The sequence below is a fragment of the Sinohyriopsis cumingii genome, chromosome 8, assembly GCF_028554795.1.
Source record: "Sinohyriopsis cumingii isolate HCF-2022 chromosome 8, ASM2855479v2, whole genome shotgun sequence".
NCBI lineage: Eukaryota > Metazoa > Mollusca > Bivalvia > Unionida > Unionidae > Sinohyriopsis > Sinohyriopsis cumingii.
This window is the reverse complement of record NC_142968.1, coordinates 118,976,619-118,993,467: the sequence shown is the minus strand read 5'-3', so window position 1 is coordinate 118,993,467 and position 16,849 is coordinate 118,976,619. Positions and strand designations below refer to the sequence as shown.

Genomic DNA, 16,849 nt, shown 5'->3' with positions numbered 1-16,849 from the left:
ATATGTCGATATGCAGACATACATACATAACTTCAAATTACAACAAAATCTATTGCTGCCTCAGCATCACTCTGTATCTTCCAGTCTCTATATATATGCATCTGTGTCTCTATCTGCATACATACATATATACATACATACATACATACATACATACATACATACATACACACGCCATGTCACCTAGCTTTTTATGATTTTCTCAGTTTCCATGTTAGCCGAATATATGAAACTTTGTATTTGCGTGTATGCATGCATGTATGTATATGGATACTTGCATGAATGTATAGATATAAGTATTTATATAAGCAACGTCTAATGTATATATTTTTCTTTTGTATGTGTTATGTTCTTTTTAAGGTATTTTTCTTGCAAGTGTCTTTGCATCAGTTGTGTCCCAAAGTAAGTATGAAGAGTGATACATGCTCTATGTGGGAGTATCATATAAGAGGATGGATTAAGAGACTGGATTATTTAATTATTTTCTCCCAGAAAACTTTAGCTTTAAACACCATTCGGAATCTCAGACACAACAATATTTGCATACTTTTACAATTAGATGCCTAAGTTCTAAGCTAACTCTACCAAATAGTAGGATTATCTGCATCATCAAAGGTGAGAAAGGCGCAAATAAAATCATTATAAAGCAGATTACAAACATGTTGGACTATTAAAGCCCTTGTAAAAAGAAACAGATATTTGCAGTTACCAAACTAATGATTAATTAATAAAGGCGAATTATATATGGCACTATTACATATATACATGGTATAGGGTGTCTACATACCAGAGTGAGAATTTGTTTTTTATATCGATTTTCCCACTTCCATGAGTTTTTATTTGTCCATGGTTTTCAACATGGTTGGATTGAAGAATTGTAACAATAGCATGACAAATATTGATAAAATAGACATGTTGCACAGGTATTGGACATGTACATAAAAAATACAAAATTCAAATACAAGCCCATTCCAGTTATGTTGATAGTATAAAACATTAAACATACATATATGTAGAATTTTTGACTTGTCAAAAATATAAAATTAGCTATCTAAAGATGAGGATATTGATCTGAAAAGGAACAATAATGACCTTGGAATTATTTAATTTAAAGAGCGAGAAAAAGATAAAGATTAATAGAGACAGGAAGGAGAGAAAAAGACATTATATACTATAATAAAGTTGCTGGCGGTTAAAGAAAGAAGTTTTGCATGAATATCTTACAAATTGTTATACTTCTATAATATGTTCTATTCCAAATACACCCTTTATAAATAATTGTATGAAAACAACTTTGTCTTGATAAGTATCAGGAATATCAAACGAAAATAGGAAACTCAGGCAACTTTGAATGGACACTACACTTATAAATGCAACATATTAGGCACATACTACAAAAATGAACTAAAATTTGGTTGGAAAAGTTTTTGTTCTGCGCTGTTTTGAAAAACTAAAATAGGAAAACATCTTACACTTGTTCCATATATTCCTAATGCAAAAGGTTGAGGAAAGATAGAATACATACAGTCCTGTGAAAAATACGAAAGGAACAGAACAGAAATTGTACTCCATCAAATTCGTTCTGTGCATTACATGATTGACTTTTAATAACCACAAATAACCTTATAATACCTTCATCAAAAATATTACCCACAGTAGGTTTGGTATATTTACAGTAAGCATCTGGTGGAATGCTGTGGTATTCACTGTACCTACAGTAGGTTTGGTATATTTACAGTAAGCATCTGGTGGAATGCTGTGGTATTCACTGTACCTACAGTAGGTTTGGTATATTTACAGTAAGCATCTGGTGGAATGCTGTGGTATTCACTGTACCTACAGTAGGTTTGGTATATTTACAGTAAGCATCTGGTGGAATGCTGTGGTATTCACTGTACCTACAGTAGGTTTGGTATATTTACAGTAAGCATCTGGTGGAATGCTGTGGTATTCACTGTACCTACAGTAGGTTTGGTATATTTACAGTAAGCATCTGGTGGAATGCTGTGGTATTCACTGTACCTACAGTAGGTTTGGTATATTTACAGTAAGCATCTGGTGGAATGCTGTGGTATTCACTGTACCTACAGTAGGTTTGGTATATTTACAGTAAGCATCTGGTGGAATGCTGTGGTATTCACTGTACCCACAGTAGGTTTGGTATATTTACAGTAAGCATCTGGTGGAATGCTGTGGTATTCACTGTACCCACAGTAGGTTTGGTATATTTACAGTAAGCATCCGGTGGAATGCTGTGGTATTCACTGTACCTACAGTAGGTTTGGTATATTTACAGTAAGCATCTGGTGGAATGCTGTGGTATTCACTGTACCCACAGTAGGTTTGGTATATTTACAGTAAGCATCTGGTGGAATGCTGTGGTATTCACTGTACCCACAGTAGGTTTGGTATATTTACAGTAAGCATCTGGTGGAATGCTGTGGTATTCACTGTACCTACAGTAGGTTTGGTATATTTACAGTAAGCATCTGGTGGAATGCTGTGGTATTCACTGTACCCACAGTAGGTTTGGTATATTTACAGTAAGCATCTGGTGGAATGCTGTGGTATTCACTGTACCTACAGTAGGTTTGGTATATTTACAGTAAGCATCTGGTGGAATGCTGTGGTATTCACTGTACCTACAGTAGGTTTGGTATATTTACAGTAAGCATCTGGTGGAATGCTGTGGTATTCACTGTACCCACAGTAGGTTTGGTATATTTACAGTAAGCATCTGGTGGAATGCTGTGGTATTCACTGTACCCACAGTAGGTTTGGTATATTTACAGTAAGCATCTGGTGGAATGCTGTGGTATTCACTGTACCTACAGTAGGTTTGGTATATTTACAGTAAGCATCTGGTGGAATGCTGTGGTATTCAATGTACCCACAGTAGGTTTGGTATATTTACAGTAAGCATCTGGTGGAATGCTGTGGTATTCACTGTACCCACAGTAGGTTTGGTATATTTACAGTAAGCATCTGGTGGAATGCTGTGGTATTCACTGTACCTACAGTAGGTTTGGTATATTTACAGTAAGCATCTGGTGGAATGCTGTGGTATTCACTGTACCCACAGTAGGTTTGGTATATTTACAGTAAGCATCTGGTGGAATGCTGTGGTATTCACTGTACCCACAGTAGGTTTGGTATATTTACAGTAAGCATCTGGTGGAATGCTGTGGTATTCACTGTACCTACAGTAGGTTTGGTATATTTACAGTAAGCATCTGGTGGAATGCTGTGGTATTCACTGTACCCACATTAGGTTTGGTATATTTACAGTAAGCATCTGGTGGAATGCTGTGGTATTCACTGTACCTACAGTAGGTTTGGTATATTTACAGTAAGCATCTGGTGGAATGCTGTGGTATTCACTGTACCTACAGTAGGTTTGGTATATTTACAGTAAGCATCTGGTGGAATGCTGTGGTATTCACTGTACCCACAGTAGGTTTGGTATATTTACAGTAAGCATCTGGTGGAATGCTGTGGTATTCACTGTACCCACAGTAGGTTTGGTATATTTACAGTAAGCATCTGGTGGAATGCTGTGGTATTCACTGTACCCACAGTAGGTTTGGTATATTTACAGTAAGCATCTGGTGGAATGCTGTGGTATTCACTGTACCTACAGTAGGTTTGGTATATTTACAGTAAGCATCTGGTGGAATGCTGTGGTATTCACTGTACCTACAGTAGGTTTGGTATATTTACAGTAAGCATCTGGTGGAATGCTGTGGTATTCACTGTACCCACAGTAGGTTTGGTATATTTACAGTAAGCATCTGGTGGAATGCTGTGGTATTCACTGTACCCACAGTAGGTTTGGTATATTTACAGTAAGCATCTGGTGGAATGCTGTGGTATTCACTGTACCTACAGTAGGTTTGGTATATTTACAGTAAGCATCTGGTGGAATGCTGTGGTATTCAATGTACCCACAGTAGGTTTGGTATATTTACAGTAAGCATCTGGTGGAATGCTGTGGTATTCACTGTACCCACAGTAGGTTTGGTATATTTACAGTAAGCATCTGGTGGAATGCTGTGGTATTCACTGTACCTACAGTAGGTTTGGTATATTTACAGTAAGCATCTGGTGGAATGCTGTGGTATTCACTGTATCTACAGTAGGTTTGGTATATTTACAGTAAGCATCTGGTGGAATGCTGTGGTATTCACTGTACCTACAGTAGGTTTGGTATATTTACAGTAAGCATCTGGTGGAATGCTGCGGTATTCACTGTATCTACAGTTGGTATCGGAAATCATTTGCAAATTATCTGGCATAGGAATAGAATCGGCAAGATTTGTTACATTTTTTCAAATCCACTAATACTCTGCAGTACCTATGGATGCTGATATAATTTTTAATTTTGTCACCCGTTTTCGATTTATCTGTATTATATGTATATTGATATGTATCATCTTACCTCTTTAGTAAATATTGCCAAGTTTTAGCCTAATACTTACTTCAGCTAAACAAACTAATGTATTGTTTTATTTATTATACAATGATACGTCATGAAAATACAAACTACCTGTATCAAAAATCTTTCCAAAAACACATTTGCAATGTTCAAGATTATTCATATTGTTTATAATAAATTAATACGCCTTTGACAGAAACTGTAATGATTAGAGGTTCAGAATAATTTGAAATGTCGACATCGAACAATTATGACACTTTATAGTTAAATATGATACTAGGCATAGTCCACCATGTCAAACATTGCATAAATCTGAAAAAAGTTCACAAGGATGCACTGCAAGAGTAAACGTGCATCAGTTTCAATTTCAAAATATTTTAAACAGTACTTAAGTTATAAATTAGCTAACACAGACTTGCTAAATTACTCCTTAGAAATTATGATTTTTCTCTTTGCTTTGTTTCCATTCAATTGAAGATCTGAAATCAAGCGATCAATCAGTTTTATATAAGATTATTATGATATTGTAATAACAGATTACCATAAACTATAGTCAAGTGCAATGTTTGACTATTACGGTGTTCCCTGTAAACGAAACTTGTATAAACGTTATATATGCGCTTTTTCATCTATATATCGGCAGGTACACCACACCTGTTGGAATGTCGAATTTGTAGGAGCGCTTTAAGTATTGAAGACTGCAGAGAATCTCAAGTCTGTTCACATGGTGAAGTATGTAGTTTACATATTACTAGTACTAAAATAGCCAGAAAGTTTTAAATTTTAATTATAATGAACACAGATAGAGATATACCATATCATTATGCTGTGTGGGTGGTCGGCTGTAACAATTAAGATTTCTACACTGCTTTTATCCAATACGAATGCTATCAGCGTGATTTATACTGCACGTACGTTTTCTTTCGGTCGTGGCTGTGTCACATTATTTCAGTATTTGGGCGATATATGATTCATTTATTTTGTAAGTTTGGTATTTAGATGAACGAAGACAGTAACTCGCAGTACCTCTTTCGGTTATGTAAGTGCGCATTGAACGAAAACGAAAGAAGTTCAAAATGAACCAGACAAAAACAGCGTACAGTTCCAAAATATTTCCTGCCGAATTCAAACTTTAATTTACAAGGCTAAAGAGAAGATTACCGGTGCTTCGTCTTCAATGCTAGATTCGTCATGGCACTTTCATGCATTACAAGATGAAAGATGTTTCTCCCAGGCTTTAGGATATCATAGTCTCCTAGTCATTTAGATCCACATTATTGTTGGGAATTGTGGACATGTCTACATAAAACAAAAGGGAAACACAAAAAAAATTGGCTGCAAAAATATAAACACAAAGCATATTTGAAAACCATATTATAATATTTTACAGGAATGCTACATGGATTCAATACTCACACCACAGTTGCAGGTTGTTTTCAATGGCGGTTGCAGATCAACAATGGTGAGAAATTGACATTGACATTACTAACTCTTGATATTAATTGGTGAAAAAAAGCGATTCTTAAAATAAAGATAAGCTTGTATATTGCCTGGTGCCAAATATCCGTTAATGCTGACCTGTTTAAAATGATCGATACAGAGAGTACTTACAGATTTAAGACAAATACCTGTGCGTACAGGTTTTAACAAAACATTACAAAGTAACCTAGTCTTGGAAAAAATAAAAAGTGGAAAATGGGATCATAGACAAATTAAGAACTAAACTGAAAAGTTACTGCAATACTGAAAATGTACCGACAGTAAAATAATTATTATGTTCACTACAGAGAGAAAAACAAATGTGTCTGTATAGAAAACAGGTGAACACATATACCTTTTTAAAAGATTTACAAAATATTGAAAACTTCACATCGCTTTTAATTTTTCTGTTATAAGCAGCTGCATTGACAATTCCCTATTGACTATAAGGCCTTTATAAACCGTTGTTAAATATAATAGCCTTCTACCGCGTACCAAGCATAATATGCTTACCAAAAGTCATGAGTTTATGAGTTTTAAACAGCCACTTTTCATATTTTCAAAGGTGTGCAATGCACAGGCGGGCCACATTGGCAAGAGGGCGGTAACAGATCACATAATTTGTTCAGCTTGCTGCAATACAACGAAATCCGCAACGACAATGGAATGTAATGCTAATCTCTGCGGAATCAAATCAGTTATGTGTAAGCGTTTGTTTCCATCAATCGCTGTAAATTTGCCATTGGTTATTTTGTTAATGATATTGCTGTCTGCTTGAAAAAAGAGCTTTTAAAAGCGAAAATTAATTTGTGCATCATCTCCTGTTACATTAATGTAATTTTTTTTTAAATTTAAAAAAAAAAATTAAGCAATCATATGATGGCAAACAAGAAATTAAGTCAATGAAATCAAAGTCCTTATATAAATTAGGCTCCTAGACCAATTAGAAGTAGGCCCCTGCTTTCCGCCTATGAAATATCTAGTTTGCTTTCAACTTCTAACAGATTTAAATAATTATGGAATTTAAGAAAGATACTGGTACATATCATTGACTCCTGTCTCTGGGACAGGAGAGTTTAATATATAGGTAATATATGACTTTTCCAAATATGAAATGTTTTGAATATGTTTTACTTCAGCATAATTATGTAACATCCTAAGCATCAGAATCACCTGAATAAAGAAATGTAGAATGAGTCCCTTCAGATATAACCTCAGTTGAAAGGTGGAACGGCGGGTTATCCCGTCATTTTTGTTGGATACCAATTCAAACATATATTCGGAACATTGGTATTTAAAAGTGGCTGATACGGCATGATACAGGAAAGTTTCCAAAGGTCAAAAACATTGAGATGTTGTGTAAGGATTGGTCTTGTGTTTGACTGAATGAGGGGCTGATTTTTAGGAATGTTAGTCAATAATATAGGTTTAAATACCATACGAATACTTTTATTAGTATCGCTTCATAAATGGTGTCCTCGCCATGATGTATTTGTTCAGTCATTGTATTTGTCAAATCTGCAGTAAAGAAATTTAGTTTATTCATATTATTCAGACAGGCTAATACAATCTATCAAGAAAGAAACATCTTGACCTTCAAATCGACCTTCGAACATAGATGAAAATGCAATGACGACTAACGTGAGAGCTTGTAAATGAGTTTTCATTCATTCAGTAGGACACAGGCTGGATGCGAATCTAAAATTGGGAATTATGAAAACTATATTTACACTTACATATATTTCGCAATGCTTAACTCAGTCAAATTTGGTATGTAACCGTTCCTGCATCTGATTATAGTAAATCATCTCAACCAGTGCTATTATTGCGGGGAAGACGATGACGCAAGGCAAGTAGCTGTCACTGATCCAAGGGGGTGCCGAAAAATCAAATTCTGTGCAGATGATGAGGTATCTTGATATATGGTACTATAAACAGATGTATACAAACAAATAAAAATAAATAGACAGGCATTTGATAGTCAATCAACATGTTAGAGTGGTGTGATTCCTCCATTGATTGTTTTAATTATTACCGAAGTGAAAAATTGGAAACTATATTTGTTATTTGTTTCTTATTTAAAGTAATTCGCTGTCCCAAGACGAATCCAAAGTTGAGATATGAGGCACACACACACACACACACACACACACACACACATATATATATATGTGTGTGTGTGTGTGTGTGTGTGTGTGTGTGTGTGTGTGTCTTGCACTCAACTAAATGAGCATGCACGAATAGATCACATAACAGATTTATCCTCTTATAGATTATAATATCATTTCACTTTCACAATGATTCAATTTACGTGGTTTATTAAAACATATTTCAATTTGCATAGTTACCTGCCGAAGTGTACATATATTACGTATTTAAGTTTGTTGTTTAACGTCTATAAAAATACAGCAAGAAGAATATAAAATAATAAACTATGCTGATTGTTTGAAACAATATTATTACATATATTAGCTTAAAGCAAGGACAAAACAAGTTGAATACATACAACCTTTTTTCGTCGAGTTAATAACATCAATGGAATCAAACTCGACCAAAACAAAAAGCAATAATATTACCTCACGCACGCAAATAAATCACCTTTCAAGATCAGTAACTGACGCCGTAGTTTCCTTTGAGTTCCCAACATCAAAGGAAACCAACGTCACATAATTGCGAAGATGCCAATTAATTTCAAAGACAGTGGAGTTACTCCTTTGTTTGTGTTGGCTTCATATACAGACCAACTTCCTCTGCTATACATGACATTAAAGAGCGTAAATAAGAATTAAAATCACACTTCCGTAAGTAATATGATACATAGGTCATGAAATCCATCCAAGAAATGGAAGATATTACTGGTGAAAATCTAGACAAGGTATAAGTGAACATTATAATCTCATTAATAATCTAACACACCTTGTATAGATATATGTGACCCACGCGACAATGAATGAAAGCCCAGACCTAATTATTAGTGGTTCTTACAATGGTGAACTTGTTTACTTTGGCAATATGGGTATTATTTACTTGAAAAACATTCGTCTGTGCCATGACATGTTATTGACATGATGTTGATTTAGAGGTTTTGCCCTAAAATCGGTAAAGTATAAGCTTTAATGCTGTACTCTGATTGGTGCATCTACATAGTGGTCCATTAATAATTGTGCTTCAAGCAATACTACTTTAAAGACTTGTTATTTTCAATAAAAAATACATTTACAAAATAACTTTTACTTTCAAGATGATTTAAATATTTCGATAGGTCTCGATACATGTTTTCATATACTGGTGTTTTTGTTATTTCTTATGGTGTTCTTTCATTTATTATTTCTTTCTTTCCGTGCTAGCAATACCTTTCTTTGGATGTTATTGTTTTTAGCTTCTCCTATTCTTACTTCTCTCACATCAATTTAAAGCAGTGAGTGCCGCATACCTTATAGATACCTTTGAATTGGATAAGTATAAAAGGCTTTATATTTTTTCAAAGAGTTAAAATAAACATACGTGTATAGAAGCTGATAATATAGTACCATATTAGAGTACTGATGTATATTTACCAAACACTAGTTGCACTGTTAATATATCATACCGACAAACAGTAAGAAAACAGGCGTTTAGGTATGACATCATCACATATGATAATTTATTAGTTGGGTATATAAAATCGTCGTGAAGAGCAAGAACGAACAACCCGAAAGTGTTTTCACAGGAAACTTTATGATATCAAAATATTGCGTTCTTGCAATCCACTAATAATTAAATATAAATGCAGATTACTTCAACATTCCTCTTTCTTGTTTGGATACAATTGTTATTTTTCAACGACTGCGTAAAATGCTGTCTGACATACATATTGAATACGATAAAGCAGTTATATGTACATTACTTTGTAAACAAACGAACAATTGCAATTTCAATCCCACATTTATTACATAATCCATTAAGTAGAAAGCTGATCACTGTTCATTATAATTACATTTTGATGACATCAAAATCATATATGTAAAAAAAAAACACTTCACATTGATTGATCATATTAAATAGATTGCACTATAAGCATGACTAAGGAATAAAACCACCGTCTTCAAATAATTCTAAGCTTTACACATGAGCTGATTGTTTTGTTTACCAACATTCCGTCTCGGCTTATCTGACGTACTTTTTGGAAGTGGTCCTAATTTGTTTTTCAATATACTTGTTTTAAGTTGACACCGCTGTCATATGGGAGATACTAAAATTACTCAGTGCAAAATACAATGATGGTATCCATTTAGAAATTGGGGATTCAAATCATGGCTGCAGTTTTGTTTTATTTTGAATTGTACTGAATCCAATTATTGTATTGTGTTTACTTAAATCGAATATGTGCTACCAATCAGTTTGCATGTACTATAAATATTTCATCTTCATTGAAGTCTTCCACATCACTCATTACCGTTATCCCCAATCTTCTTTACGCTTCTTATAGTATATGTTATTACCATGCCCAAATTACATATATACCACTACTTCGGGTTTTACAAAATATGAGACTCCTCATATTGTTCTTTGTTCTATTACAGGTTTGTAGGACGACAACCAGAAATAACGCTGGAGTCCTGACGTATCACTTTGGTTGTGAACGGCTGTTGGTGAGTAAATATGATAGGGTTGCATACGTAAAGGGTTTTGTGTAAACAAATTGATGAATAAATATATCAAGACATAGCATCTATTCGCAAATAGTAATTTTTCGATTTATCTATCGCATGGAAAGGCATAACGTTTCGTGAATTTATCAGCTGTATGTTGTAAATACATATTGATGACGATAATGAAACCAACTTTATAATACCTGTCACAAATATTGCGTAAGGAATGCAAGAATTTAAAAAAGCGTATGTTTCACTGTTCAAGTATTTAACAAACAACATAGGAATTTAGTTTCTAAATATGCATTGCATTCACATTGAAAATACATATATCGTATTAAAATAGCTTTGTGGATCCTGGATTAGAATAAATCTAGATTGACTTAACGGAAGCATTTCATTTAGGGAAGTGATAAAACGACACTTTAAAGATTATCGCAGGAAACAATATCGGAGGTTTCAACATTTTCAACAAGATTTATGGATTAAAACTATTCAACAGTGCATAGTCTGATGTGCTGTCTATTGTGGCAAACTCATTCAGAATAGCATCCTAAAGTAAATGTCTTTGCATACAGTTGTGTAGTCATGTGTAATTTGTCAAAAATAAAATAGTAGAAAACAATATATATACATATTTTAAATTTACCTAAGAGGTAGTCTAAAAAGCGCGACATAAAAAAGATATAAATCATGGGGTAAAGTTTTACATTCCATATCATTGCAGTGTATAAAAATAGTGTGAACTCGATTATTTGCATGTGTTGTGTCACTATATTCCATCAAGAAATAAGTATATGCTATGCACTGTATTTATGCATTTCTTGATGGTATTCATCAAACAATTCTTGTATTTACAGTTATTTAGATTTTTAAATATTATGGGCAGCGTAAACTCAACTCATCACAAAGTGAAGCGTCGGTCAGTGAGTGTTTGCTGCCAGGTAAATTAATTCCATTTTCAAGCAAGCTCCAACAGCAACTATTTGCATTACTTTTTATGTTTAGCTATATAAGCAATGTATTTGATGCAATAAAAGTGTTGATTTAAATTGTATATTACTTCATAAGTTAGAATGCATAAATCCCAACTGATATACCCCAAACTGTCTGTCACAGTATGTTACCCAAAAAACCCTCGGTTTGCACAAATGGAACTTACATGGTTTCTAGTTGATAATCCTTTTGATCGATTCGCTAATTTAGTACTTATTCAAAAATATAGTTCTGAATCCTCCGGCGAATGCTCTATCTTAATGCTTTCAGTTTATAAAAAGAGCACTCGTCATTTTGCCATGTGACAACCTTTGTATCTATGCAACATATAACGGCAGTCCAACCCGAACTCTAAATGTTCAGTTATGTGGTCATATGATTTTCATGTATGTTTAATAGACAAAGTTGTTATTTTGCCATTATATTTACAATATTACAAGGTATGAATCCATAAAATGTTCTCAAATTCATTTTTAAATTTCTATTTTGAATTTCAGATAAAGTTCATACACATTTATATATTTCTTTGTAACTGCAACCATTCTCAATGACAAATAGATATCAATTGTACAGTATAGATACTTGTTAATCGCTATTCATCTCATTGTGATGGCAATTAAATGTACAGTTATGCAGACTATGTAGTTATGAATTTATATAATATTTCTAATTTATATTGGCCGCAAAAACGTCTGACAGATCAACTTAAAATCAAAACATATTAAATGTTTTGTTAGTTACTCTCTTTGGCTGACGCAACCGAATTCAAAATTATTTTATACTACCTATATAATTCGAACATGTCTAATTTAGAAGCATTGACAATTGCCTTTAATGGGAAAGAAAATAAAGTATATATAATAATCATTGGATGCAAGGATTGCTATCGCTCCTTATTTGCTTCCAAGATTGGTAGCCATATGTTATTTGAACAACGCATTGTGTATTAATGTGAAGATGCTGGGTAGAATATGCCTCGATGCCAAGATGTTGTATGTAGTGACGGATGCAATATGTGAGAGCAGATTTATAACATTTCCACGTGTATTTACATATTTTAGAAACGAATCTAAACTGCATTAATAATTTTAGAGAAATGTCAAAGATGCACATAAATTATAACAATATCGTAGCCAAATGGGAATCGATTAAGTCCAAACACCGAACATAATGTAAGTGAATACAATGTTTATACTAATGAAGTACGAGTCTGAGCCTCAGCAAACATTCGCCGTAAATATGAATGCAGCATTTTAAATGAAAACAATATTGTAATAAAAAAAAACACGCGGACGCGAGTTTTCTAATAAATTTTAAACGATAACGCCAAAAATATTGCTTTACCTTACAAATGACATTAGGATCAATGGTTACACTATACCCTCCCAAGAATTTATGCTGAAATTCACCAAATGGTATATTAACATACTCATATGCATGTAGTGGTTTTTGTATTCACCGTACAGGGAATATATTTTGATAAACGATAGAGGGGTTTATGTAACAATATGCATTATCAATTTTGATAATTCGCAGTTCAAGATTTTAAATACCCAGTTCAAAAAGCATATCTTAGGACAAACTAACTTTGGTCTTCTCAGTCATCTTTCTGGTCTTTCCACTATGTTGCTTTTCTGCTAACATTGCTGTCATTTGCTCTGTTGTCAACTATGTCGTTTTGTTTACAGCAATGTTGCCATGTTACCAAAGATGGGGTTTTGCTGCCACTCATGTTGCCATATTTCCCTACTTTGTTGCCATGCTATCACCTCAATCGCCCATCTGATAACTATGCTATCATGCTGCCAGCTATAAATAAACCAAACTGTCGCACGTATTATATACAATAACCGTCATCATTAAACATCAACAATACATATTCGATCAACTCGAGCCAAAATATAAAAGAAATGTAACTATTGCAAAATGCCATTTAAATATAAACACCATTGAACGTTCTACTTCAATATAAATGGATAAGAATAATCGCTCTCCTAAGTTCGATCAAATTTACAAAATGTCCAAAATGTTCTAAAATAAAAGCTTAAATAAATACATCCAGTCTAGACATTCGAAGTACAATACATTTACAGGTAGAACTTAATAATACTAGAAGGCAAACTATTACTTGCACCTATGGCTGTAGTAAACTGAATGGAAAGTATGCACTACCTAATAAGTGTTCGGAATCAGTGCAGCATATAGCATATGCATCATATAAATACCAGAAATAACCACGTGCAATACCCGAATGTAAATTATCCATGGGCATCATGAAATATGGGTAGCAAGATGCAAACGATCTACAAAATTAGGTAAATATTATTCAGTTACTATTAATCAAGGAAACCATCATAAAAGCTATTGTTTACGAACTTTTCTAATATTAAACCAAAAGAGACGTATCTCGAATAATATAACTGGCTCGATCTTACAAAATGTATTGCATGGTTGTGTTGACAAGCTGCATGAAACATATCGAAGTTTAACGACTCATTGGTCATAAACTAAGTAAAAAAAGTAGCCGAACTAACAACTTTTGTAACACTTAACAAATAAATGAATAATCAAAGTTACAAAGGAACATGTGAGAGCACAATGCAGTATTTGGAAGTGAATCCATGATGGTTATGAAAATGTTCGACGAAAACTAAAAGAATGAAGCGTTATATATACATTTCTAATCCGGAAATGTATTGGTCAACCAAAAATATTGACGTCATTAAAATGGCGTTGTCTAGAACTCCTTTGAATAATTCACAGAAGTTCCAGTATAATAGTAAGTGTAATGTGCACTTACTATTTCCACTGAATGGTTCTATATTGTATATGGTTGTATGTTTATTCCCCCACATATAATATATAACTACAACATAAAATTTGTCGACGGACTTTATCTTACAACAATAATACAAAAAATAAGTATGACTACAATAGTCTAACTGCACAAATGTATATACCAGCAACAGGGCGAAAATGAACATCCTCCGTCACAAAAAAGCGATTTGCAACTTCATAGAAGAATTCATACGATGCATCTAATCAAATGGCAGTTTACTTAATTATAGCAATATCCCATCTGACCATCGTGTCCAATGGGATTAAACCCGAAATTTGTAAACATACTAGTATTTACTAATGTGTTTATTACCAGTAACTATAAACACATACTAAGCATTTAATTATAGATCCTGCGCGTGTGATTTGGTTCCTTATTTGTAGCTTTTACACTTTTTCAGCCATATTGCTACGATGTTTGCAGTGTGGCAGTTTAAAGTGATGTCTAGCACTAGGGCATCATGCCGCAGACATGTAGGATGGTGTCATATTAGTCACATTATCCTGACACCAGGCCGACGAGTCCTAACACTAACCTCTTAATGCTGAGCGCCAAGCGAGGCAGCTGTCTGTACCATTTGTGTAAGTCGTTGATATGACTCGGCCGGGAATCGAACCCACGACCTCCCGCATGCGAGGCGGACGAAGTAACCACTAGGCCACCTGAGCGGTCTAGATCCTACGCAGTTTTACGATATGTATTAAACTAAATGTACGCTATGCACTTAGGGAATTTCAATGAAAGCTGATCACAATTTGCATTCATCAATAACAATTAGATAATGTTATGAGTCAGGAGTTACAGTACACAAAGTGAAATAAAAATATTATAATATTCTTTTATAAAGATGAGAACCCAAGAAAGGTTAGGTTACTATATGCTGTGAATTGTCAATTTCAGCAATGTCAATTACTTACGATACTCAGTCTCCAACAACAAGGCATCAACACTGGCGTTGATCTGCAGCATCTTATGGAAACTGGTGGAATAATAGGAAGAAAACGACAACTAAACATATGCGACATTTGCTGTGGAAATGGTCTTTGCAACGATGATACATGTGAGTCAGTAAGAAGTAAGTACATATCCATGGACCGCCTTAAGGTGTAGGCAAAACATTTTAACTACCGTCGGTTTACTACAGTGAAATTGGAAGACAGTGAAGCTTACATAAAACTATAACTCTGCAGTAAAGGAGTTTTCTCTCTTATTCCTATCACCTATCATATATGCATATAAAAGAGTCCATACACTATATGATCTGTTCCATGCGGATATATCCAAATAGCAAAGAGGTATGAGATTTACAGATGTATATTAGACCTCAGACCGTATCGCAAATTTAAAGTCTGTATCTTTGTTTTGTCTGGACTTGTTAATGTTCATATGCAGAAATATATGTGTACGTCTACAAATAGGTGTCTCGCAGGCAGGAAAGCTGATTAGATGGATACACGTGTGTTTATAGGGATCGGTGTATGCATATTCGATGTGAGAAATGATAACTTCACAAATCTCTACAGTTCACTTCAAATGTCAACGATATCATCCCTGAAAATATTGTTTTCTAATAACAAATTCCTCTTAGTGCTGTACGCGTTTTAGTAGTAATGGTATAAGTAGTAGTAGTAATGATATAACAGTAGTAGTGTGATCATAGTAGTAGTAGCAATGATTGTTTCATCAGCTGTAACAGTAGTGGTATGCAGTAGCATTAGCAGAAATAGTGCCAATAAGATTATGAACAATGAATCCAATATTAATAGTGTGCACGTGCTATAAAATAATACGAGTATTATGTGATAGTAATATAGGTACATGACTATGAGTACTTACATAAGTATGATAGTAATCTTTTCCTTACGCTAAATCATATATTGCATTATTATTATTATTATTATTATTATCATTATTATTATTATTATTATTATTATTATTATTATTATTGCAGGAAGACTCTTCACATTTGCCAAAGCAGGCAGACTTAACTACACTACCCTAACACTCATGTAATGATGTGCACGGAGCGAGAAAGCGTGTGCAGTTACCTTGTTTGGATACGCAATAAAATATCATACATGAAATAGTTCTCTTACGGCATCCAATGTTTAATCAATATGTTTTAAAATATATCACATAAATACACATCTTACAAAAGGAAACGTTGCAAATAAAAAATAAAAGATTGGAAGAATTGTTTTTCATGTATATATATATATATATATATATATATATATATATATATATATATATATATATATATAGAAACGACTACGATCTGAACTGCAAGTCATATTTCAGGCTGAACAACACTCTTTTCCGCGCTTCAGTTTTCAATGAATTTCGGCATGATTGCCTTTTCTAGTCTTCTTGGTTTAAGCTGTTTGGTTTCAATCTTCTGAGGCGGGGTATCCAGTAAGATTCCTCTTCTTTCCTGGTTAGATTCCCCGACTAGAAAAGTATAGGAAT

The 16,849-nt window shown here is 33.8% G+C and overlaps 2 protein-coding genes across 5 annotated transcripts in view; both read left to right on the top strand.

Moving 5' to 3' along the window:
- The window catches only part of LOC149794498 (uncharacterized), a 28,081-nt gene extending 11,532 nt beyond the window's left edge, over window positions 1-16,549 (top strand). For 2 of the 4 annotated variants that reach the window (XM_089966585.1, XM_089966583.1), the window contains exons 3-10: window positions 361-402; window positions 5,076-5,167; window positions 5,826-5,897; window positions 6,480-6,618; window positions 7,715-7,824; window positions 10,477-10,545; window positions 15,281-15,455; window positions 16,332-16,549. In XM_089966585.1, coding sequence (XP_089822711.1) covers window positions 361-402; window positions 5,076-5,167; window positions 5,826-5,897; window positions 6,480-6,618; window positions 7,715-7,824; window positions 10,477-10,545; window positions 15,281-15,455; window positions 16,332-16,393 — 761 coding nt within the window. In that variant the 3' untranslated portion in view covers window positions 16,394-16,549. The remainder of the gene's footprint in view (window positions 1-360; window positions 403-5,075; window positions 5,168-5,825; window positions 5,898-6,479; window positions 6,619-7,714; window positions 7,825-10,476; window positions 10,546-15,280; window positions 15,456-16,331) is intronic. The other 2 variants (XM_089966584.1, XM_089966586.1) reach the window with 2 other exon arrangements.
- The window catches only part of LOC149794495 (uncharacterized), a 406,758-nt gene that overhangs the window by 134,585 nt on the left and 255,324 nt on the right, over window positions 1-16,849 (top strand). The window lies entirely within an intron of this gene.